The following is a 25,264-nucleotide window of genomic DNA, read 5'->3' on the forward strand; positions in this document are numbered from 1 at the left end:
TCTTCCTTATGTTCCCTTTTTCTCAGATTGAGCAGTTGTCCTCATCAGAAACATTTACCAAGAATTTACCGTGAGCACAAGATGGTTTTGAAGGTAAGAGAAGTCACATTCCTTACCTTGAGAAATTTAGTCTAGAATCACTTTGTTAAAACATTAGATATTCAGGTGAAAATAAATAAAAACCATATTATCACCAAATATCTGATCACAGCTTTCGATAAAACTTCACATAATGAAGGGAAGGTCCGGGATTTAGATGGAAGTTAAAGACATTTAACTTACTTGAAAACATAGGGGGAAATCCAATATATAAGAGAAAATATATTATAAGTGATGATCTATGCCGTTGAGTTCAAGGGTGGAACAAAGGTGACTTCTCAGCTAATTATTATAAATTCAACAAGTGCAAAAGTGGGAGTTTGGTTTAAATGCCTCTTTGAAGAGCCCTAATCAAAATTTTGTCTAAGAAGGTTAGTGTCATGGGAGAAAAACTGGTCAACTTCAAAGTGACAGATTCAGTTCCTGTAATTTGCTTCTCCGTAGTTTAATAAGGTAGAAATTTTTGTTCCAATGTACACTCTTAAGTACCTTAAGATCTTTCAGAAATCAATTTTTCTACTCATATCATAAAGGCTAATTTTTTTAAAAAATGGACAAATAGTTGAAGGCCTATTTCTGAATTTTATTGTGAGAGAACTCTCAGAAGCTTTCGTAATTCAAATGGGAAATGACTGGGAATTAACTGAAGAGGAAAGGAGAGGGGAGGGAAGCAGAATATCGAGGAGCACTCAGTCTATTCCATCATGGCAGGTATTTTACTAGCCCTGGTGTTCCATGAGCTTGTAGTTGCCTTTGCCAGCCATTGCCAGTGGAAAAGGCAGCACCAGATTCCTAGCAACACTGACTTGGGTGCCAGTGGAATAATATTATTGCATTTAGCAAAGAATGATAGCTTTTTCTCTTGGGTTTGTGTCTTTTGTTTAACTGTATTACACAGAGCTCATCTCCAAGAAAATCATGTTCCTCTTTGTTTAAGACCATTGATGAAAATCTTGAATGTCATGTGATTACTCCAAAGCAGAATCTATTACTTTTAAGTCTGTTGCCCACTCATGTGACCATGAAGTCTTCATAAGTGAAGTAGAGATTTTTAGGTGGGGCAAAGAGGTGGCACTGAATATCCAAAAGTCAATGGTTGTATGGTGTCAGGAAGCTCAAGCATAGTCTGTGTATGTAGGAAGGAAATGTCAAAATTGCTTTCTGTTTGAATTTCTGCCAATGAAAATTCTAATTCAAGACAAAATATTCTTCTGCATATGGGGCAGGCAGAATGACCAAATGATGACTCTGTGTGATGACAATTAGCAGCCTGAAACCCTCCCCATCTGGTCTCTGCATCACTTCATAATTCCTCTGGGTACTCAAAGTGGTTGATCTTGTTAAAAAGGCCGGACTTGTGACCAACAGCTCCCACATAAATCTTTACCATCCGGACATCCAGATGAAGAGATATTTGATTCTGTTCACAGTTATCAAACTAATTATGCTAAATTCTGAAGAGAGCTATTTCAGTAGTCTCAATTAGCTTTCAAAATGGAAAAGCTGCTTCTGTACTTATGTAAAATATAATATGCCACATTATACTATTTGTTACTTTACAAAATTTTAACACATCTTTTTAACACCTCCATGTCTATAAATGAATGCTGGAGCAGAAACCATATCAGGCATATCTAATCAAAATTAAAACCTATGTTCTTGAGTCTCATACCCACATCATACCTGGGCATCTGGGGAAGACATATGGCATCCCTGGCCTATAGCTAGATGCCTAAAGAATCCAACCTTCACCCTTAGCAGGAGGGTACAGGAGATCGAAAAAGATAAGAAAGGTCAAGTAGACAAAGACCAGATTAAGAAAGATCATTTACAAACTAGGGTATGATCATTATGAACAAATGTGGAAGTAAAGATCTGGCTAGTTTCCCAAAGAACTTCATCTTCATTCTGTATCCTGAGATGGCAAAAATAGGAAGTCAGAGAGCAGACCAATCCCTGACACAGAACTCTCCAGAAATGGCTGCCGCCTTTCTGACTTACCTGGCTGTTATTTCTCCAAACATTAACTTCAGATCATTTTATTTTTTACTAATGATGCTTCACACATGTTAATTTTTATCAATACCCAGAGATTCAACTTTATGTCAGTAATTTCCTAAATGTCTGCATCTAATCTTAAACTTGTCAGAGCACTATTTTCATTTCTCTACTGGTTATACAATTTAGATGTATAAAAGGAACTTCAATCTTGAGTATCTAACTCAAGCATTGTCCTAGTGTTTTATTACCAGGTGTTTTTTTTTTTTTTAAGAGATAAAGCACAAATAGTTGAAGGTTTATTTCTAAGCTTCATTTCATTACATAAAGCAGAAAATATCTCAAATGCTTTCATAATTTGAATGGGGGTCTATGTAAATGATACATACTTAATGCACTTTGATGAATTAACCTGAACTAAGAAAAATCAGAAAAAACTGACGTATTAGGCAAGAGGGCTGGTTAAATAAGCTATGGTACATCCTTTTAGTGGAATTAGGTATATGTAAGGAAAAAAAAATGAGACGCTCTCTAGACATTAATGTGGAAAGATTGCTGGCATGTTTAAGTGAAAGAGAAACATGCAAAACACTGTATAGATATCACTCTGCTGTGATCATGAAGGATCACAGGAAGAACAAGCAAGAAGTAATAAAAGTGATAATAAAATAATAAAAGGCTGGAGCAGAGGAGAAATAAAGGTGGGAGAGGAACTTCTCTTAGTATATACTGTAATGCTGTTTGAATATTTAACTGTTGTAATATATCATCCACTCTAAATAAATAGTAGTTTAAAAAACAGTGAGAGAACTTAAATCAGAGACAAAGAAAAAGAGTCCTATGACTTCCGTTTCCAAACTCAAGATTAAACTAAACAATCATCTCATACTCTCCCATCCACCTACACAATGAAGCAATTATTATCAATTTAAATGTCTTACTTGTTAGCTACCAAGCGCATAACAGTCCAGTCCTTTGGAAACATTTCTGGGCGTATCAGTATTCGGAACACCGTGAATATCTGCAGCAGAAAATCCTTTAAAAAAGAGAAAATAGGCCACTTCACTGACTTATTATAACCGTACACACACACACATACACACATACACATACACACACACAATGTTGTTATTACCATTTCCAAAACAATTATAGAGAAGGGCCCATACTTCCAAAATGTACACAGGAGAAAGAACCCTTACATTTCCCATTCTCCATATTCAATTAGCCTGTGACCCCTCCTAAATATCCCCCATTTTATTTTTCATGCACAGTGGAAATGACTTTTAATTTCCCTTTACAGCTCTGAAAATTTAGATTTTAGAAGTAAAATGGAAAATTACTAATAGAAAATTTCTTCTATTATAATGTCTTAAACATCAAAACTTCTCAATTCAAGAGAACTGTAAGTATTTCTGGCTCAGTTCTGCTTTCCCATAAGTGTCAACATTTAGAAAGTTATGTTCATTAAAAAGCATCATAAGTAAAACCCATTAGAGCACATTCTGAAGACACAGTATTAAGGGAAGATATGCAGTTTATGATCTCAGTGAATCATCCTATATGTGTTTCACAGAATGTACTCAAATAACAGTGTGTGCAAAGCTGAGCCCAGTGACAAGTGCTTATTAGTTATGAGAACATCAATGTATTCTTCACAGAGATGTCATGCCAGAGGGTAGTGGTTTTACTGAGATGTTATTTTTATTGGATCACCTGAAAGTACACTTAGTAAGACAAGATGCTATTGGCAGTCTTCCCTGGTGGTGCAGCGGGTTAAAGCACAGCACTGAGAAGCTAAAGCCACTTCCGCATGAGTTCGATTCCCACCTGCCCCGGAGGTGACCACATGGCAAAGCAGACCTCTCCTGACCCGCCCCTGCTCCCCTCAGCAGTGTACTTCCTCGATCTGCCTGTTCTGCTCCCCGCTCTGTTTCTGGTGAAGCCTCTCGCCGCCCCTGAGCCTCTGGCCTGTACCCCAGTTCTGTATGAACAAATAAATAAATCTTAAAAAAAAAATTACAAGAGCTAGAGTCCAAAACACAGTAGCACAATATACTTAAAGGTTATCAAGGCAATAACATCCATATGTGATGAAGGAAACAGAACTTGCCTTGCTCAAGGAGAGATTGACTCAGTGTAGCTTTGAATAAGATTAATTAGAAAACAAGGATTTTTGTAGACCTTGAGTGCTACTAGGAAAACATCTCTCTGTATCAATCTGATTGCAAGCAACAGTGTGGTAGCTTTAAAAGTACACACATATCCCCCACAAGACACAGGAGTTTTATTTATAAAACCCAACAACACATTATGTCAAACATGGAAGCTACTTGAATCTAAGATTAAGGCTGTTATTCATACCATCAGAAAATAGAATCAAAAACCGCAGAACCATTTGGAAGCTTTATACAAACAAACATATTCTAACAGCTATGATCAAGCCCGTAAGTATTTTGACAAGTATTTATTTTAGCTTCTTTGGCATCAACACACATATGCTGATATGTAGTATACACCATGTGGAAACATGCTTCTAAGTCAACTGTTTTTAAATGACCAAATAGATCCTGCCATGGCTGCAGAATCATCAATATTTCCTAAATATTCAATTTCAAGTCAGGTAATTTTGGTAAACAGGTCACATTCTAGCCCTGCCTTGGGATAGTAGATAATTCATAAACTAAAAATGTGACAAACCTTTACCGTGCAATTACAGAAGCTATTCTAAATGGGTTTTAATTAGCCTTGGATTTCCCACACATGAAAAAATATAAGCATCCCCCCCCAAACAATGTATTTCTTTACCTTCCAGAATTGTACCCCCACTTCTGTTTTCTGTCTTGTTGAATTCACTTGGATATGTATTCTTAAATCATTAAAATGGGAGTCACTTGTTTCTCATAGTCTACAATACTTAAAATACTTCAAACAAATTCTGACACACTTAAGCTTCATTTGTTCTCCTCAAAAATTTTAACAGAATTCAAAATTGGAGGTGGCACCCTTTGTAATGGGGGCTTTGGGGTTGTGTGGGTGAGTGTGAAATGAAAAAGTTGGATGAAAAGTGTGAGAGAAAAAGTTGGATGAAAGGATTAGCTACAGGAGATAAGATACTGATCTTAAGAGCTAGCAACTGTTCTTTTACAGTTCAAGGGACAAAGGAAAAGTCATTTCAAGGGCAGCTTGGGCTAGCGAATCTGTTTCTATGCCTTCTTGTTTGCCTATTCCCATTTATCTCACAAAATAAAAGTTGTGACTGCAGCGACAATGTGCCTAAGGAAACTTTTCAGAGTCTAAGTCGCTTTCTAAGAAATCCATTTAAGCTTCATCTGCCTTTATTGGCCCAAAGCCACTCATTTATAGAAACCTTAAAAATAAAAGCACACTGTCCTGAGTTTCAGAAAAACCTAGATTTTAAGCCTGGCTCTGTGATTAACTAGCTCAGTGACCTTGGCAATTTAACAACTCTGGAACTAGGCCCTCACACTTGGCGAATGCAGTCAGAGGAGACTGTGAAAAGGTGATATGATCAAGTCAAATGGTACAACAACAGTTTTCTTATTTCTAAACTGAAGGGTAATGTTTCATCAGATGGTAACATAAACAACTTACATGGTGGTTTTTAATGTAGTTTAGTTCAGCAAGTTTTTCTTGCCAACTGTCATGCAACAGGTTTCATTTTAAATGCAGTTCCAATACTTTAAGGCATTAAGATCAGAACGCTACATTCTTTAAAATCTTTCTTTTCTCCAAAACAGTAATATTTCATTATCTGTCCTAAGTCCTTTTGCTGTTCTGATCACTAAGTATCACTTTTACAGATACATGAAATTATCTAACCCACATAATAACAAAGGCACAAAACTTTTCATAATTGGAAAAGAGAACACTGCTATAATGACATTTCTGTTTTCTAGCACACAAAAATGGATTTTATATGCCACCATTTTCAACTTGGCTACAGGGAGCATTTTATTTTTCCAGTTGTTTATCTCAAATAGCACAACTTGGCAAATCAACTATATTACTGGTGGTTAATCAAAATGAAAAAAAAAAAGGGACTATTTCACAGAAGCTCTTTCTCTGCAGTGCAAGAGGCTCAAGTGAAAAACAATAAAAAGTTCCATATTCAAATAGAAAACAAGAACAATTGTTATGATTTTAGAAGTTATCACCAATACTCAGTCACAAATACTGGGTATTTTCCTATGTGCCAGACACTATGATACTGGGGACAACTACTGAGGTAGGGTATATGCTGCCATTTAACCAGCAAGATTAAACACATCAGACTACAGGGAGTGAGCCAAGTGAGGCCTTTGCTGGTGGAGTTCAGTGTGGGAGAAATAAATGTTAATCTAAAATCAAACAGAGACAATACACCTGCATGATAAAGCAGGGCAGCCTGGAGGCCAGGACTTCCTTACACTCAGCAGGAAAAGCACCTGCCAGTCTCAGGGCAACAGCAGCCAGAGGGCAGCCAGGTTGGGGGAACAGGGCAAGAAATGGGGCTGAAAAATAAACAGAGATAAATAAAGGCCGATAGGTAGGTAGATAGGTATGTAGATGAAACAAATTAATAAAAGCTAAACGAATAGGGATAAATGAAATTCAATTTCATTTATTTTATACCTTTTCCATGGTAACAAGTTTGGAAATTTATCCCAAGGGCAGTGTGGACACAATGAAGGGTTTTATGCTGACATGTGGGAGGATCAAACACATTTACAAAAATTTTCCAACCATATTGTATAAAATATTGCTTTGCGTTTACATATAGTATTGTGTTATCCATATGGCATCAGCTGGAGATTAGGTTAATGGAACAGAACTGGTGAAACATAAAGGAGGAATTTTGCGATGGTGAAGCACAGTTAAGTCATCCAGAAGAGAAGGCATGTCAAATCAGGGGAACCAGGCATGGGCTCCTCACACCAAGGCGCTGTACGGGGCCGAGCCTTGTGGGCACACCCCCCTGATTTAGGATTCAAATTATAGTGAGAAGTTCTTTTAAAAAAAACTTTGTCACAGGTTTCAAATGTGTAATTCTCTTGATATGGGGTTTAAATTCAATTAAAGGGTGTTAATAATCATTATCACATCGAAATCCATAGTTTTAAAATGGAATACATAAGGATATTATGCAAAAACAACTCAACTCCCAAATGGTATTCAGTCTTGGAGAATTACAGAACTATTTTTCTGGAATAAAATAAAGGCTACAAATTGAAATAATTATACCAAAAATGATGGTGTGTGACAGAAGATTAATTCATTCAACAAAGATTTCGTATTCAGGTGCTTAGAACAAAAAGACATGTTCCCTGTGCTCATGAAGCTCACAGTCTGTAAGAAGACAAGGAAGCAAGCACAATGTATTGTTGTGTGTGGTCACAGAAAGGAGACCATATTCTCAAGGCTTCATGAGGAAAGTGGATTTTATGTATGAGCTGAAAGCAGGGAAGGGAGTGACAGGCAGAAATTAGAAAATGAAAGTGAGGTGAGAATAGGCATTTCAGATACAAAAGAAGGTACAGGAGAATTAAACATCATGCATATGGATTGATAGGAATATAAAAGTAATTTTTAAAAAGATTTTATTTTTTTATGCATACAGAACTGGGGTACAGGCCAGAGGTGCAGGGGCAGTGAGAGGATTCACCAGAGACAGAGTGGGGAGCAGAACAGGCAGACTGACAAGGTACGCTGCTAATGGGAGCAGTGGGCAGGTCAGGAGAGGTCTGCCCCACCATGTGAGTATCATCTCCCTGGTTGGGGATTGAACTCGCAGTGAAGCAGCCATGGCGAACTTCATGATGTGGTACTTTAACCCATTGTATCACCAGGGAGGGCCCAGGAATATATAAGTAATTTTACATGACTGGACTGAAAGGTATTTGGGAGGGGGTGGAGGACAATGGAGACAGGAGGTAGATTAAAAATAAGGAAGCTTGGCAAAGAGATTGGACTTCATCCTATAGGTAAAGTCCTCAGAGTTTTAAAGTTGGATTGAAACTTATCAGATACAATTTTTTAAAGCTAGTGAAAAACAGTAAAGTGTTGTAACAGTGCCATACTTAACTTAGACCATAAATCCTCAGGCTGAATGCAAGAACCCCACAGTTCTACATGAAAAATCACAATCAACAAAGAACAGGCCTTCTATGGCCTTTCTTTGACAATGCCACTTGATGAGAAGAACTACTTTTAAATAGTTGACAAATGAAATTTTTTGTATTTTGGTATCAGAGATTTTGGTTTAATAAATTTTATTATTAAGGTTTAGGAAAGACTGAGTTTTGCTGCCTGAACAAAGAGCTCTGATGTTAATAGAATACCTAGCCCTCTCAATTACTTGGGAATAATAATAGCATTAATCTTATGAAGTAAGAGAAGGAGTAAAATGAGATGTTGCAGTCAAGAGTTTAGTACCAAATCTGGCTCCTTGCTGTGGAGGTGGGGTGAGGAGGTACCCAATAACTGCTAGTAGTTATTACTGCTGCTTTTACACCTCACCATATTTATAATGTAATGTTTTGGGCACCTCAAATAACATAAAGGCATAATATTGTTTATTAATCTTGATATGCTAATGTCTAGCCAAGGTGCTCAATACATGTTGCTGAATCTAGAAATTGTCATTTGTAATAAAATAACAATAGTGCCTATACCTTATGAGTTCTTTTCTTTTCTTTTTTTTAATAATTATTCATTTCATAGAAAAACCAGAGTGCAGCGAGAGGTGCAGAGGGTGAGAGGATTCATCAAAGACACAGAATGGGGAATAGAACATGTGCATTGACTGAACTACAGTGCTAAGGGGCGCACTGGGTGAGACAGGAGAGATCTGCTGGGTTATATGGATCAGCTTCCTGACCAGGTAATGAACTCAGTCACAGCAGTGTTCGTGCTGAGACTTAACCCCTAGGCCACCAGGGAGGCCCTCATGGGTTCTTTTAAGGATTAAGTCTATGTATATGTAGGGTTGACAAAAATGAGGATATGCCACAAGAAATACTAATTCATTTCTTATTTATATTTGCCTTATCATTATCAACAGACTTAAAGCATAAAGCTCAAAATCTAGATCACATTAATCATGTTTTTCAGTTTATGCCTTTCTGCTGTTTTTTTCACTCTTGGGTTCTGTGAACACAGATACTATTTTTCTATGTAAAATTTTGAAAGATGGTGTCATGGACCTCTTAAATAAAACCTAACAGCCCTTGCACTGTTTTAAATAGCAAACTTCTGATAAAAGTTAGTTACTTGGGCCCTCTCTGATGGCTCAACGGGTTAAAGTGCAGCACTATGAAGCTGTCCGAAACCCTTGAAGTGTGAGTTCGATCCCCTACCAGGTAGCTGACACGGGCAGACCTCTCCTGACCCACCCACTGCTCCCCTCAGCAGTGTATTTCAGTTGATCTGCCTGTTCCGCTCCCCACTCTGTCTTTGGTGAATGCTCTCACCTGCTGCAACAAGGGCCTGTACCCCAGTTCTTGTGTGCATAAATAAATACATCTTCCAAAAAAAAAGTTAATAACTCCACTATTATTTTCCTTTTTAAGCACATGAATTTCTGTGTACAGTGGGTAAGTTCTAAGAACTTTTGTCTATTACTAATTGTAAACTCAAGACTGAATGGAAGCATAAAGTGTATTTTCAGGCTTTGGCACATGCCAATCACTGGCTACTGGACAGATGACATATGCCAAAACCTAGTCTTTATTTCAGTATAAGTCAGCTTGTCAACATTCTAAGGTCACTAAGACATTCTTCTGATGTCAGAAAGAATCTTCCAAGCAGCAAAATCTAAACGAAGTGACACCTACAAAACACTGTTAAAAGAAATATAAGAAGACATCACGAAATGGAAAGATGTCCCTTGCTCATAGATCAGGAGAATTAACATCATCAAAATGGAAATCCTACCAAAAGTGATATACAGATTTAATGCCATCCCAATAAAAGTCTCAATGGCATTCTTCAAAGAAACAGACAAAATATTGATGAGATTCATATGGAACAACAAAAGACTCAAATAGCCAAAACTCTCATGATTAAGAAGAAAGAGAATGGAGGCATTACAATTCCAAACTTCAAGCTATACCACAAAGCCATAATCATCAAAACTGCATGATACTGGAACAAGAACAGATATACAGACCAGTGGATTCGAATAGAAACCCCAGATATATATAAACCCACAGGTATATGGGCAGCTAATCTTTGACAAAGAAGCAAAGAAGATACAATGGAGCAAAGAAAGTTTGTTCAGCAAATGGTGCTGGGAAAACTGGGAAGCTACATGCAAAAATATGAAACTAGATCACTATATCTCACACCATACACAAAAATCAACTCGAGGTGGATTAAAGACCTAGACATAAGAACGGAAACCATAAAATAACTGAAATCAAATATTGGCAAAACACTACATGACATACACTTCAGTAACATCTTTGAAGATATAGCACCCAATGCAATGATAGTGAAGGCAAGGAGAAGTAGATGGGACTACATCAAGTTAAAGAGCTTCTGTACAGCAAAAGAGACATTACAAAAAAACAGACATCCCACTGAATAGGAAAATTTTTTCTCACACAAAACTAGTGATAAAGGATTGATCACAAAGAACTGATGAAACTCAACAAAAATAAACAACCTCATCAAAAAATGGGCAGAAGAGCTAAAAAGACACCTCTCCAAAGAGGAAATGCAGATGGCCAACAAGCATATGAAAAAATGTTTAACATCACTTGTAATAAGGGAGATGCAAATTAAAACCACAATGAGATACCACCTCACTCCAGTGAGAATGGCACATCTTCGAACAACTAGCAACAACAAATGTTGGCGAGGATGTGGAGAAAAAGGAACTCTCCTGCACTGCTGGTGGGAATGCAAACTAGTACAACAGCTATGGAAAACTGTTTGGAGGGTCCTCAAACTGCTAAAAATGCAGCTTCCCTATGACCCAGCAATCCCACTCCTAGGTATCTACCCAAAAGACACAAAAACACTGATTCAAAAAGATACCTTCACCCCATGTTTACTGCTGTTTTATTTACAATTGGAAAGACATGGAAACAGTCCAAATGCCCAAAAGTGGATGACTGGATTACAAAGATGTGGTATATATATACACAATGGACTATTACTCAGCAACCAAAAAAAAAAAAATTAATAAACACATGCCTTTTGCAGCAACATGAATGGAGCTGGAAAAGAACATGCTTAGTGAAATAAGCCAGAAAGAAAAGCAAAAATACCAGATGGTTTCACTCATAGTAGGAGTATAATGGACCAGGCGAGAAAATAACAATAATAATGAATAGTTATACACCAGAGACATTTTATGGGGTGGAGTGGGGAATGGGATCAAAAACAGTGGGAGGAGGGAAATGCACTGGACTATGGTAATGGCACATAGTGATTTGGTGATGGGATGCCCATGGGGATTACAACTGAGATGGAAAATGAACAAAATGATGTAAAAATAAACTATTTTATTATTTAAAAAAAAAAGAAGTGACAGATATACATCATCTAATATGGAAAAAGTTGACACCTCTTTCACCGAGGCTCTATGAAGACTACCAGTGACACCAACACTGAGCATAACTCTTCCTATCGCCCTACAACCCTCTACTGCCATCATCTAAGCTACTCTTCCATTATGATGGTTTACATTTGCACTTGTTTGGAAAGCTGAGAAATGGAAGAGAAATAAAAGCAAATAAGGACAGATGGCAGGTCATTCCTCCAATTGAGGACAATCAACTTCTAATCTTTTAGCGAGCACCATGAAGGAAACATTAAAGTTCCCTAAACTTCAGCAAAGATTGAATTTTTATAAACCTAGCACCAATATTTTCTATTTAATGTCAGCCTGTCAGGCTAGCCCAGCATATTGCTTAGATAATAGTCGACAGAGAATATCAAATACAACTCTGTTTCCCTAGTCAGAACAATGTAACCCACACTTCTCTTGTACTTTTAAAGGAATAAATCAGTAATATAGTTATATATTCTTCTTAATCTCCTGTTAAGGCAAAATTTCAAAGTTCACTTAATTAGAGTTAAGTTTGTTTGCTTTTGTCTCATTAGTTATTATTCTGTTTAGAATTTATTGGACTTTGATGATAGATGTTTCAAATCATATGTTCTTATCCAAAATAAGAACTAAATGTTTTGCTTGCATAATATAAATCTTAAAGCACCAAGTTATGTGAGCAGATCTTTGGCTGAAATGAGAAAAAACAACGTAGAAATTAATGGAATCAGGTAAAGTAATTATCAAGGAACTACCTGAACAATGATGAATAAGGATAAGAGAAATTAAAAAGATACTTGAAAGACTTTTTTTTAAAATGTCACTTACCCTTAGTTCTTCCTTTGTATTGAAACTATCAAGAAGCTGTTGATAATGTCTATCTGTCATTTGTCGTAAGAGAGATAGAAGACAGGCAACAAACTCCCCCTAGTTGAAAAAAAAGCAAACATAAATTTTTAAGTAAGGACATAAAATTATATCAAAAACTTACCATGAAAGGTCCTCAAAAAGAATATACACATACATACAAACTGATTATCCAGACTCGCCTTAAAAATGATTTTTAATTAATGACATTATTTTACCTTTCCCCTCCATTCCCCCCACCTACACACACACAATACAGGATTTCTCCCCTCAGGTGTGGTCACCTATTTTCCTCCCACCAAGTACCCACAGTATTTTATCGCAGCCCACTGGGCTCTCTTTCTTGTTGGTTACCTCCCCTTGCACCATCTCCGCATCCCACCTACCACCATACCACAGCACCACGGTCAGCTTACAAGGGTCAGTTTTAAAGTTTGCCTTAATTTGATCCTTTGTTTTGTTTTTCAATTTTCTACTTATAAATGAAGCCATCTATTATTTCTATTTCTGACTCACTTCACTGAGGATAATTTCTGTTAAGTCTTCTTAATCTAAATTATTCCTAAAATCATTAAGAATTTCTTGTTGATTACCATTTACTGGCATAGACACATTATGAAATTTCAACATTTAAACTTGGGTGGAAGCTTTTTACTATGGAAGTAATTCCACACATTTAAAGCAAGGATGCCTCGCATCCTTCATTATATCACCTCAGACTCATATCAATGTTCTGAAGTAGGTGGCTTACTATGCATTTAAAGAAGGCAAAATATAGATTCTGTGAATTAAAAGGATTGCCCAAGGTCACAATGATAAAATGAAAATTAGCTCTAGGTCTTCTGACTCCGAAGTCTGTGACTTCATGTTCCATTTCTGAATTCAGAGATCTGCTCTAACTCATTAAAGAGTCTGTCTGCTAACTTGGGTGGAGAGAAAGCCATACATTGCAGACTGCTGATTTTTATCTCTTTTTTATAACTTGCGATCCTTTTGTGCTTAGACATTTTGTAATTAATCTCTATAAAGTCCAATTCTTAATATAATGAAATAACAAATACACATCGTCCATATATATGGAAACCCAGAATATTACTATCACTTGCATCTTATTTAGTACTTTTAATTTAAAATATTTGTGTTTTCAATGCAACCTGTTTTGTTTAGGGACAGACTATGTACTAGCTAGTATAGGCTAACAGAAATATTCTCTAGGCTCAACCTATTACTTTGTTAATGAAGAAATAAAATCCTGATAATATAAGACAAAGAAAATTTAAGGGCACAATTAATGGTATTGTAGAGTATGTATGTGAGGAAACAATACAAGGTTAGAAAAAAAAACTACCAAAAGGATTGAGAAAACTGTATGGTGTCAACACATGCCTGGGTATTATGCTTTTTTTCTCTAACAGAACTGAGAAAATCTCAGTTAGTAGAGCAAGAGTGAATATGAAAAGTATCTTTCCTTAGTAGTGAAGAAAACTACTCTTACAATACAGCTCCCTTGCAGAAATTTCTTACAAAATTCTTATGTACCCCTTTACCTCCAACTACAAGCCCACAATGCATGATAATTTTAGATAAGCCCCCTGGAGTATCTGTCTTAGACATGGCCTATGCTGAAACAGTACTTACAGAACTATGTACAAAGAAGTATTTATAAATTATAAGGAACTCTAGAGCCCAATTATTTGAAGGTGTGAGCAAATGGCCATATAGGCTGCCTTATAAAATCTGCTTCCATGTACAATTAGATTTTTGAATGAAATCGATTACAATGGAGCATTTTTTCTCCAACCATAGAGAACATTTTAAAGTTTAAAAAACAGTTGGTTAGAAGAACAAAAAGTACAATCCTTTTAAATAATAAAAATAAAGCTACTGTTATCTGAAATTATGATAGCAGAAGCCAGTTCTGCTCGCATAGCTGCAAGGCAGGGCGGCAGCCTTAGTACTTAGAGAGAACAATTCACCACACACTGCAGGAACTGCTTTTACCCCCAGTATGTCCACTTACTGTGGGCACTTTTTCTGAAAAGTATGCAATGTACGCTTGCCGTGTAAAGATTCTCTATTCAGAGAAACTGTTCTTTGTGAGAAAATGATGGTGTAATGAAGTAAGTCTTTGATGGCCAGAGACTGACTGTGACCAGAACATATTTCTCATCACAGAACTCATTACATCAACAAAAATGCAATGATTGTTTCTGCAGTAATAATAATATTGCTGTGACTGTTGCTATAGCCACACTTACTAATTATATTGCCAGTGCTCAATGCTTTTAAAGGTCTGATAAAATCCTCACACTACCTTTGAGATAAGTGCAATTATTTTCTGTTTTAAAGACAGAATTTAAGTAAGGTGACCATGGGCATGCATTTAATCAAATGACAGAATAGATGCAAACCAGTTCTTCCTGACAATTCTCAAAAGAATGTCCTGAAGCATAAAAATCAGTGGTGCCAAAACTTTATGTGCGTGCTTCCTAGAAAATTCCATTTCACATATCTTGCCAATTTGATGTTTCATATAACAAGGGGCATAAAATAACTATGTGGGGAAAGGTTCTTTTTAAGAGATCATCTTGACAATCACCTTATCTGACCTATATATCCAAACATGATTCATCTTCTACAAGTCTCTTAATTCACGCTGATTATCACACTGTGTAAATCTAAAGGCCATGCAAATCCCTGAGAGATTTAGTAGTTTTTGACCTCAGGCAATCTTCAAACATATCCAGTAATTGCTGTGATTTGGTGGCTGGGTCATTGTAATTTTAGAATTGCATTGCCAGGAAGCAGTTAAAATGTTAAACCACAACAAAGGAGTCTTTCTTATGTTTTTGGGTTTGTAAAAGTAGATACATCTTTTTTTGGAAGTAGAAATAGTTCTTCCTGTTAAGTACAACTTTAGATGTAGATGATGTACATGAAACAAACAGAGAAATCTACAAGATGGAAAGGAGAGAGCAGCCTGGCTAGGGACCTTGGGACCTGAACAATGTGGTGAGGAGTTCTCTGGTTTTTCTTTTTGCCTCTATACCCCACACCTAGAGTTGATGAATGAAGAAACAGCCATCTGAAATGTCAAAAGCTGCAGACAACAAAATATCTCCAACGAAAGTCTATACTTTTTGGCCAAAAAACCAGGGGAGAAGTAGGTAAGCATGACAAAAAAATCTAAACTTACTCACAAGGCTGTGAAGTACCTCAAATTTCTCCCCAGAATGGTGTCAGAGGAAAATAAATATCTACATATTTAATGTTGCTGACAGTGAATTTTAAGTATGTCTTGGAGGGAGAGGAAGAGGGAGAGAAGCAGGTAGAGGAGAAAATGTGGAGGCCACATTTCTCCCTCTACTTGGCCACAATAACTTGGCAACCTTCTCTTTTATCTGCCCAGTAGTTTTGCCAAGTCAAAACAGGTTTATTTAATATCTAGGGCTTTATAATACAAAAATACCCAATTTTCAACAGAAAATCACTCATTATACCAAGAACCAGGAAAGTCATAAAGTGAATGAACAGGATAACAAATTTCAACATGCAAAAGATGATAATTTTGAAATTATCAGACAAAATATACAAAAATTAACTCAGTTGTTCATAGATTTAAATGTAAAATCTGAAGCTATAATATTTTTGGGAAAACTAGTAGCTAGAATTGGAATTCAAAAAAATTTAAAACTTTTCTCTACCAAAAAAATTTTAAAAATGCCCAGAAAGAGGCCCTCCCTGGTGGCGCAGCGGGTTAAAACACTGCACTAAGAAGCTTAAGCCACTTCCGTATGAGTTCCATCCCCGCCTGCCCCGGAGGTGACCACATGGCGTGGTAGGCCTCTCCTGACCTGCCCGCTGCTCCCCTCAGCAGTGTACTTCATCAATTGGCCTGTTCTGCTCCCCACTCTGTCCCTGGTGAATCCTCTCACCCTCCGCCTCTCTGGCCTGTACCCCAGTTCTGTATGAATAAATAAATAAATCTTAAAAAAAAAGCCCAGAAAGAAAAAAAATATCTTTAGTGGGAAAAAATATATATTTATAAGCTGCATATTCAATAAAGGACTAGTATATTTAGATTACATTTTTTAAAACACTGTCAAAATTCAACAATGAAAAGCACTCCAAATAGAAAATGGGAAAATGGGGGAAAATTATGGAGAGACATTTTACTGGTGAGTATATATAAATGACCAATAAGTACATGAAAGATGTTCAGTATCATTAGGAAAATGCAAATGAAAAAACAGTAAGATCTCACTACATACCCATCAGAATGCCCACGATAAAATCAAATGCTCATGAGGATATTAAAAATTGCATCAGTAGTGTTTACATGAGTCTACAAAATGGTGAAGATACTATGAAAAATAATGTGGCAGTTTCTTTAAAAAAACTTAACACAGGACTATTTTACAATCCAACATCAGACAATTTATACTATAGAAATTTGCCCCAGAGTACTAAAAGCTGGCTTACATAAAAACCTGTATCTGAGTGCTTACAACAGCTTTGTTAGTGTAAGCTAAAATCTGGAAACAACCCAGATGGTCTTCAATGGGTGAGTATTTAAACACACAGTGGCACATCCACACCATGGCCACTACTCAGAATAAAAAGGAATAGCCTACTCATACACAACGCACCCTACATAACTATTCAGAGAATCTATTTATGTAGCATTCTTTAGATGAAAAACTTATGGACATGGACAATACATCTGTGGTTTCCAGGGGTTAAGGAAGTAGAAATAAAGAGACTTTGAAAGGACAACATGAAAAAAGAAAAAGAGCTAACGGTTGGCTAATTAAATGATATATATATTTTTTTTTAAAGAGAATTACAGCATTCAGGATCCTTAGGGTAATAGAAATAATATGTATTTTTTTGGATTAATGACAATGTCCTAGGAGTGATATTATACTAACTGGTTATGTAAAACATTACCATCGGGGAAAGTGGGTAAAAGACACATGGGATCTCTGTAATATTTTTACAATTGCATGTGACTCTACAAATTATTACAAAATAAAAAGTCTAATAAGAAAAAAAAATGAAGCAAAAACATTAAAACAGAAACCCCAAGCCTATAATGAAGATTAGTGGTACTAAAAAGCATATTTTAAAATTTATTATGGACCATGTAGGTGCTGATCCATAATGCCAACCTTGGGAGGTAGGTACCACTTTCCATATAAAATCCCATCAGACTACGAGAAATTCATTGTTCACCCTTCTAGTCTTTAAATGTGGCAGTCTGGGAACTACATATACTAGGATGCTTTTCATACTATCTTTAATTTTTGTTGGAAGAACTGAACTTTACTCCCCAAACCCCAAACTAGATTCTCTCAGGTAAATCTCAGTTTTGTAAGCTAATAAAATAAAACAAAGAATGGTCATCCTGAATTAGTCAACTCTGGCAGTTGAGCCAGGATGGAATTTTAAATCACTTTCAGGTAAAAGCAAAAATTAATTTTATAGGGGTTAAGCAAATATTCTTAAGACAGAAGTCCAATAATGCATTATCTATAAAAATTATAGCAAAGGCTGACATTTTTGTAAATAACCTGTGTGTGAAAACTACAGAATTTACTGCTGTTCTTGCAAATAATATTACTTGCTTGCATAAATATTCTAAATCACACATAAAAAGAACTTTTTCTTCACCTGAATGTGAATTTCAAATAGAAATCTATTCATCTATCTACCTACCTGTCCTTCTCTCTATATCTAGATATTAACATCTATTAATGTATACGCAAATGTACACTAGACTACCAAATATGTTATTTCTAATATTTCATATAAATCATATTGTACTAGACTCATAAGTTAGTGGAGCTTGAAGGCACCAGAAATGCTAAGTCAAACCTTCTCGTTAAAGCTGAGCAAAGTGAGGACCAGAAATATTAAGAATCTAGCTAGCTGTAGTGAGACAAACAAGAACTCTGGGCCCCTGACTCTCCTTGTTCCATTTCACTGTTCTCATTTCTTCTGAAGTGAGAGGCAAGGGTGCATTTAAATTGGACTAAGAAAAAGTGAGTATCAAATTGACTCTGAGATAAAGTCTCTTAACTTTATCTATCAGGTCCTCACTCCCTGATAGAGCGGCGGGAACCTCGTGTGTACCTCAAGTGCACATAGGTCACTCGCCAGGGCAGACTTTCCAGACTGACAGCAACCCCTGTTCAAGTCATGCACTCTTTCATAAGCACAGCTAGCCTGTGTTCTGGGCGTCATTGGCTTTTGATCTTACAGTAACATCCTGGAACTGAAGCCGCATCGCGGAGCTGGACGGCTGCGGCCGACTGGTGATCTCTAGGATGGTTCTCAGCAGGATGTCCAGCAGACTGGCCACGATCACATCGATTTCTTCTAACACCGACTTTTCCTTTAGAAAAACAAATAATATGTTCAGGAAATGGCTACTTCATATGTATATTAATCTCTCTTTAACAGAAAGGAGGAAAAAACACATTTCCAAATATAGAATCAAAAAGTCAGGAAAGTCAGGAGCTTGACAAACCTGATTTCACCTATGTCATCTGTGTTAGTCACCAGATATGGACATGGATTGGCCAAGTTAACAGCTTACCCAGCAGTATACAACTTAGCTGCGCAATGGGCACTTGAGACACACCCTGAAAGCACACCAGAATGACCCAGAGCACCAGGGATGCTGCTAACATGGGTGTGACCCCCGGGGGATCCTACTTCCTCAATGACAGCTCCTCAGGGTGTTAGAAGCCTTTAATTTTAAAATTTGTAGCTGTGCTTACACCTATTATTCTCATCAGTGGAGCGGCACTGGTCATTTTCCAAAACCCTATCTTAAGTATGAAAGACTATTCCCATAAAAAAGATTTTTAAAAATCCATCCATGTGAAAAGTAAGACTAGACAAATGGCATTAGCTACAGACCAGGCTTAATACTAGTAGCTATGGTACAGAAAGCTTTCCCCAAAGCAAAATTACTAATATACACACCTCCCAGAACTTGAGAAACCCGAATTATTCTGTACTGACTGTATGAAGTAGATTTGGGGTCTTATACCTGCACAAGATAAAACTCTGTAGAAATCCCTTACCAAAGAGAGTGATTCTGCAAATAAAATTTCTAGACATATTGGTTTGAAATGGCTTTTCAGCTACCATTTTATGATCAATTTTCTTATAAAAATTATAAATTTTAAAAAATTTACAAATTTGCAAGAAAACTACCAAAGTTCCCTCCACACCATCAAATAAGTACAAAAACTGACTGCAATGCCAAAGTGAAATAAATAGGAAAAATTTTTAAAAATCACCTCCACTACCACTGATACTCGTTCTCAATTTTCTACAGTTAACTGTCTAACATTATGTTCTCTGCAATTACAGTTCACAAAACATTCTAACTCAGTAAGGCATAACTATCCTTTACTGAATTGTATAGAGGAAGTTTTAAAGCAAAACTAGTGCCTTCTCCTGGCACTACTCTACCCACTCCTGGATGACCCTTGTGTCCAGAGTTCGTGGGCTGCATAAAAATCAACTGTCTTCCTCTCCCCATGTAGATTTCTTCTATTACACTTCTTCTGGTCATTTTTTCTCAAGTGCCAACTCTGTGTGCACAGCATGCAGGACCTATCACTACCATTTTCCCAGGGTCCCAGTACAGTTCACTATTGAGTCCTTCAGGAGGTGATCACAGTTATTACAAAAATGGGGAAACTGTAGCCTAGTAGTGCTAGGGAGACACAGAAACAGGCATCTCAGCACTTGCAGTCTAACTGTGCTTCGTAAAAGCTGTTCCAGATGAGTATGACGCTCAATTAGCTGCAGACCAACAAAACTGGAACTGAACATCCTTCATATGTGCATTTCACATCAGATAGCCTGGACCATGAACATGAATACTCTGAGCTGGGGACTTAGAAGCAAGCATGTGCCTTTCCTCTACTTTCACTGCAGCCTCTAATGCAATTATATTGCACTCAGAGTCAGGAACTTTGACAGGAATCCCCAAAGCCGTAACAACTTAGTGATTACTGTTGGGGCTGAATTATGGTTGTACTGCAAGATCCTCCAGTCCCCTGAGGCCTTCCTCTGCTTCCACTCTCGGCAGGCCCAGCCCCAAAGGCCATGGCCAAGCTCTGAGCATCATCATATAACCTTTCTCAGAGGGGGGCCAGAACACTTCACTTTGCAGGCAGTAATTTATTCTTACCACAGAACATTCATCATATCAAGATTAAAGGCACATGTGGGAGGCTTTGAGCTTTCTAATTTTTCTTGCTGGGTATTCAGTTCTTTCTTGAAATACAAGTTTAGGAAACCAAGGTTATTTAGGGTCATTGCAATCCCACAAGGTTAAAAAATTCCTCCAAAAGAAAAGCAAAAAGTCCAATCCAGCTGGAAATAAAAGTGAGAGTCTTAGGGGATAAGTCCTCAGTGTGGTTTCTTTGAAAAAGACTCCTAAAATTTTGTTTTCAGATGTCATTTGATGGGAACTACATACCACAAAACTGTATTTACTTACTGAGCTATTTTTCTTGATGAGGCAAAATACATTGCTAAGGATACGCGCGCACATGATCAGGTCCTTCTGTTCCTGCAAGTGCATGTGCAGGTGATGCAACACGACAGGCAGGAGGATGTACCGGGAATCTGGAGAGAGAAGCATCAGTGTCACATCTGGAGAGACCCATGCAAACCGTCTTACCTACTTGACAATCTATTTTTAAGAGTTAAGTTATTAGCACATGTAGTTAAAAGGTATCAACTCTCCAAGGTTGAGACTGAGAAACCACCATTCCTCTCTCCAACTCCTGACTCCTACAATCAGGAGGTCTTTGACTCTTATCGAAACCGGTTTCTTTTGTTGTTTGTGGTGCTTTTCTATTTCTGAAATTCTCCACAGTATACTTCTCTGGCTATTTCCTGATCTTCCATTCTGATTGATCCTCTACTTACTACCTTCTATGGTAGATGAGGAGTTAGTTTGTTCGCTCCCTTCTCTTATCTCCAAACTCTCAAAACAGTTACAATTTCAGATTACAGCAACATTATGGGTTTGCTGCCATTTTGATTTCCAACCCTTTGTATATGATCAGATTTTGAAAACTTAAAAAAAAAAAAGATTTCTGTTAATTCAAAATTTCATATCATGTACACTGCCTTGGTCCTTCAAACCTAGAAATTTGCATCTTTCCGCTCTGGCAATTTACCTTAAACTAGCCTTCTAGGTTGTTCCATCCCTCTCTTTTTTGTTTTTGTTCTCTTTGGAATGTTGACTACCTTCACATCATGAATCTCTTAAGCTATCCACAAATTTTCCCAAACATTTTTGTCCAACTTTCTAGGAAATTTCCTTTATTTTGCAGATAAAGATATCTTTATCCACTCACTTAATTTCTTATTTATGCTATCATAAATCTAATTTCTAAGAGTTTTTTACTTGTAAAAACTTGTAAAATTTTCATGTATGTTCACGCAGATCGTGTTGAGAAGAGCCCCAAATGAGTGGTTTAATGTTCTTGCTGCCATGATAGTTCTTCGTAATTTTCAAACAAGAGCTGTCACATTTTCACTATGTAGCCATTCAGTTTATTTCTTTGCATTAGCTCTTTTTATAGATTCCTAATCTTGTTTCATAGGTGCTGTAACTTGTCTCCCTGGAGAAATCAGAGACTATCCTTTGATTTTTTTTATCTCCCTGAATAATCTTTTTCTTTCAATTTCTTATTTTTTGTTTCTTCACACTGGCCTCTGCCTTTCACGTTGAAGGGTGTTTTCCAGTTTTTTTGTGGTCTTTCATTGCCCACTCCTAGTTCTGACTGGACTACTAAAAACACTAAGTAAAAAACCACAATGTGCTCAGTCAGGCTTGTGGACTGCTGAAGCATCTCAGCAAAAAGGGGAGGCATCCACATATTTAATAAGGGATGCCCAAATTTCAGAAACTGAGGTGTCTTCTCTTGCTATGCTCAGAGGAAGTTACCAATCTCTTCTCTGGGATGCATGAACCTATCATTTCTAAATAATTTGAAATAAAGAAAAAAGTGGCTGTTGAGGGTGTCTCTGTTCAACTGAGTCTTCATTTACAGGATAGAACTAGATCCCTCAATGGAACAGTTTCTGATTCTCCTGAATCAAAAACACATTTTACCTTCCAGAAAGAGAACTTCCCCACCTTTTTTTTTCCTGAAATGAAAAAGAGATTGGGGCCAGGTGGCAAAGGGTGCTAACTATTCCTTCTACAGATATTTAACCAATTTTCCTATTTCTAGCACCTTTAGTCTTCAGAGATAGCTAGGAGTTTAAATTCTTGCTCCTTTCTGAATTTACCCTGAGTTGCCTGCTGTTCTATGGGATAAAGCAGTTATAGTTAGATGTGGTTCTGTCTGCAGCTGTAGTTCCATGGCTCTACCCCAACTCCACAGCCTGACCTATTTCAGCCTTCTCTTGTCTGCTGTTAGTTGCCATGTATCCTGTAGAAACTGTTTATCTCTCTTCTGTATTGTCATCTCTTATCCCAATCTCCTAAACTCATGAGGTTATACCTTAAAAAAAAATTGTTCATTGACCATAGATGCAAACCCTTTTTAAAATTTTAGGAGATGAATTGTAGCAATATATCAAACAACTATTACTTCATGATCATATAAAATTACTCTTATAAACAATGTTTATATAACATGTGAAAATCTTAATAGTGTACTTTCATATGGGAAGAAAGATAAATATGTTCAATTCTTGTTATTCATGGAAGTTAAGTTCTGTACAGATGCTGGAAACAACTGAACTTGGAATACAGATTTCTAAAAAAATACATGTGTACACAATTACATATCTGACATAGATTATCTATGCTTAAATCCTAAAAAAAACTCATCCAAGAATATATTTTCTTTATTCTACAAACAAGAATATAAAGTTCAGAAGTATTAAGTGACCTGCCTGAAGTCACCCCACTAACAGGTCTAAGCTGGGTTTCTTACCCTGCTAATTGGTGCCAGAGGTGGCGCTCCTTGCACTATACTGCCCCCTACTGCCTGCAGCTTATATGAGAATGGAAATGAAAAAAGAGCATGGCCTTGTTCTAAGCTGGGTTTCTTACCCTGCTAATTGGTGCCAGAGGTGGCGCTCCTTGCACTATACTGCCCCCTACTGCCTGCAGCTTATATGAGAATGGAAATGAAAAAAGAGCATGGCCTTGTTCAACCTTTACTGGGAATGTGTAAATCCTGCAACTCAAATTATTCACTAGTCTGTGGATGTCTATAAATGATGATGAAAATGCTGTAAGTACTGATTCTGGAGTTACAAATAAATTTTAGCAAGTAAGTGAATCTGTGAATGGATTTGACTGCTCACGTATTAATCTTCTATCAGCTGTAAGTCTTACATAGGGCCCTAACTTGCCATTAAATATTTGAAATGGTAAGGTGATAAGTGAGAAATTGACTTATTCAGTAGAAATTCCAATCTTCAAAAAATAACAGTAAGTGTTTATTTTTTAACAAATTGTCAAGAGCACAAAATTATTGTCTATTACAAGCTCACACTAGGCATATTATGGGCATGCCTACACTTTAATGGCACTAGTCCCTTTACCTGCTCTGCTTGGATTGCTAAGAGAAAGTCACCTGTTCGACAACTAGAGGCATTACTCTTGGTTAATAAAAATACATGTCTTAGTTTGAAAAATTACAATGTTAATTGACTCAAAAAAATTAGTATTAGTAACTCTTTAACTATGGAAGAAATTGAAATTTTAATTAAGAACCCACAAGGAAAATTCCAGGCCCAAAAGGCTTCTATGGAGTCTATGAAGTCTTTATAAAGAAATCATATCAAGGCTATACAAATTTTCCCAGAAAATAGAATATATAGGTTATACAACTAATTCATTTTATGAGACTAGCATTACAGATGTTAAAAATAGCCAAGGACATTATAAGACAACTGCTGACTAAAATCCCTTATGAACACAGATTTATCAAATTTGTATATACATATACATGCATACATATATACATACATACATATATGTATGTATATACACACACACACACACCATATATGACTCAAAAAGGGTTCATTCTGGGAATGCAAAATTGGTTTAACATTGACAGTCCATCTATACATTCATGATAAAAATGTTCAGAAACCTAAAATGGTAATTTTATCAAATTGATAAAAGGCGTTAATGAATGTCTTCCATTAGCTAACATAATACTTAATAGTGAAAGATTAAATGCCATGCTTCTCCTTATAATAAAAAAAATTGTCAATTTAACCAATTCAATTAATACTGTATTGGATTCCATGAAGTGTTATAAAGTTTATTCATAAGTAAAAGAATATATGATTCTGCATCCCAATAAAGTCATATGCCATTCACAATTAAGATTAGGGCCATTATTAGTGTTAGTTTTACTTCTCTCATTGTATTTTTTTTTTATAGGAGTGAGGTTTAGAGTCTTGTATTTCTTTTAATGCCTGCAGAGATTTGCCAACACCAGGAGGACTACTGGTCTTAAGTTTATATCAAAACCAACCATAGGGACATAGTCATTCTTGACTTTAACACAAAGAACACAGAATATTAAAACCTGAACTTTTGAAATAACCCTTAGCAGGGTTCTTTTACATAGTAAGCCTGATCAGAGTATTTATGTGCTTATTTATAAATCAACTAGTTGACAAAAAGAACCAAGAAATAGAAACAAAAAATTTAAATCACAGCAG

General features: G+C 36.6%; 1 protein-coding gene across 1 annotated transcript in view; it reads right to left on the reverse strand.

Annotated features, from left to right (window-relative positions):
• Nucleotides 1–25,264, reverse strand: part of DOCK4 (dedicator of cytokinesis 4) — a 203,777-nt gene that overhangs the window by 67,003 nt on the left and 111,510 nt on the right. The window contains exons 23-26 of the mRNA XM_004677162.2: nucleotides 21,051–21,178; nucleotides 18,786–18,920; nucleotides 12,485–12,583; nucleotides 3,039–3,133 (exon numbers count right to left, since the gene is read on the reverse strand). Of these exons, the coding sequence (XP_004677219.1) occupies nucleotides 3,039–3,133; nucleotides 12,485–12,583; nucleotides 18,786–18,920; nucleotides 21,051–21,178 (457 nt within the window). The remainder of the gene's footprint in view (nucleotides 1–3,038; nucleotides 3,134–12,484; nucleotides 12,584–18,785; nucleotides 18,921–21,050; nucleotides 21,179–25,264) is intronic.

This window comes from Condylura cristata, unplaced genomic scaffold (assembly GCF_000260355.1).
Source record: "Condylura cristata isolate star-nosed mole 26May11 unplaced genomic scaffold, ConCri1.0 scaffold00005, whole genome shotgun sequence".
Taxonomy (NCBI): Eukaryota; Metazoa; Chordata; class Mammalia; order Eulipotyphla; family Talpidae; genus Condylura; species Condylura cristata.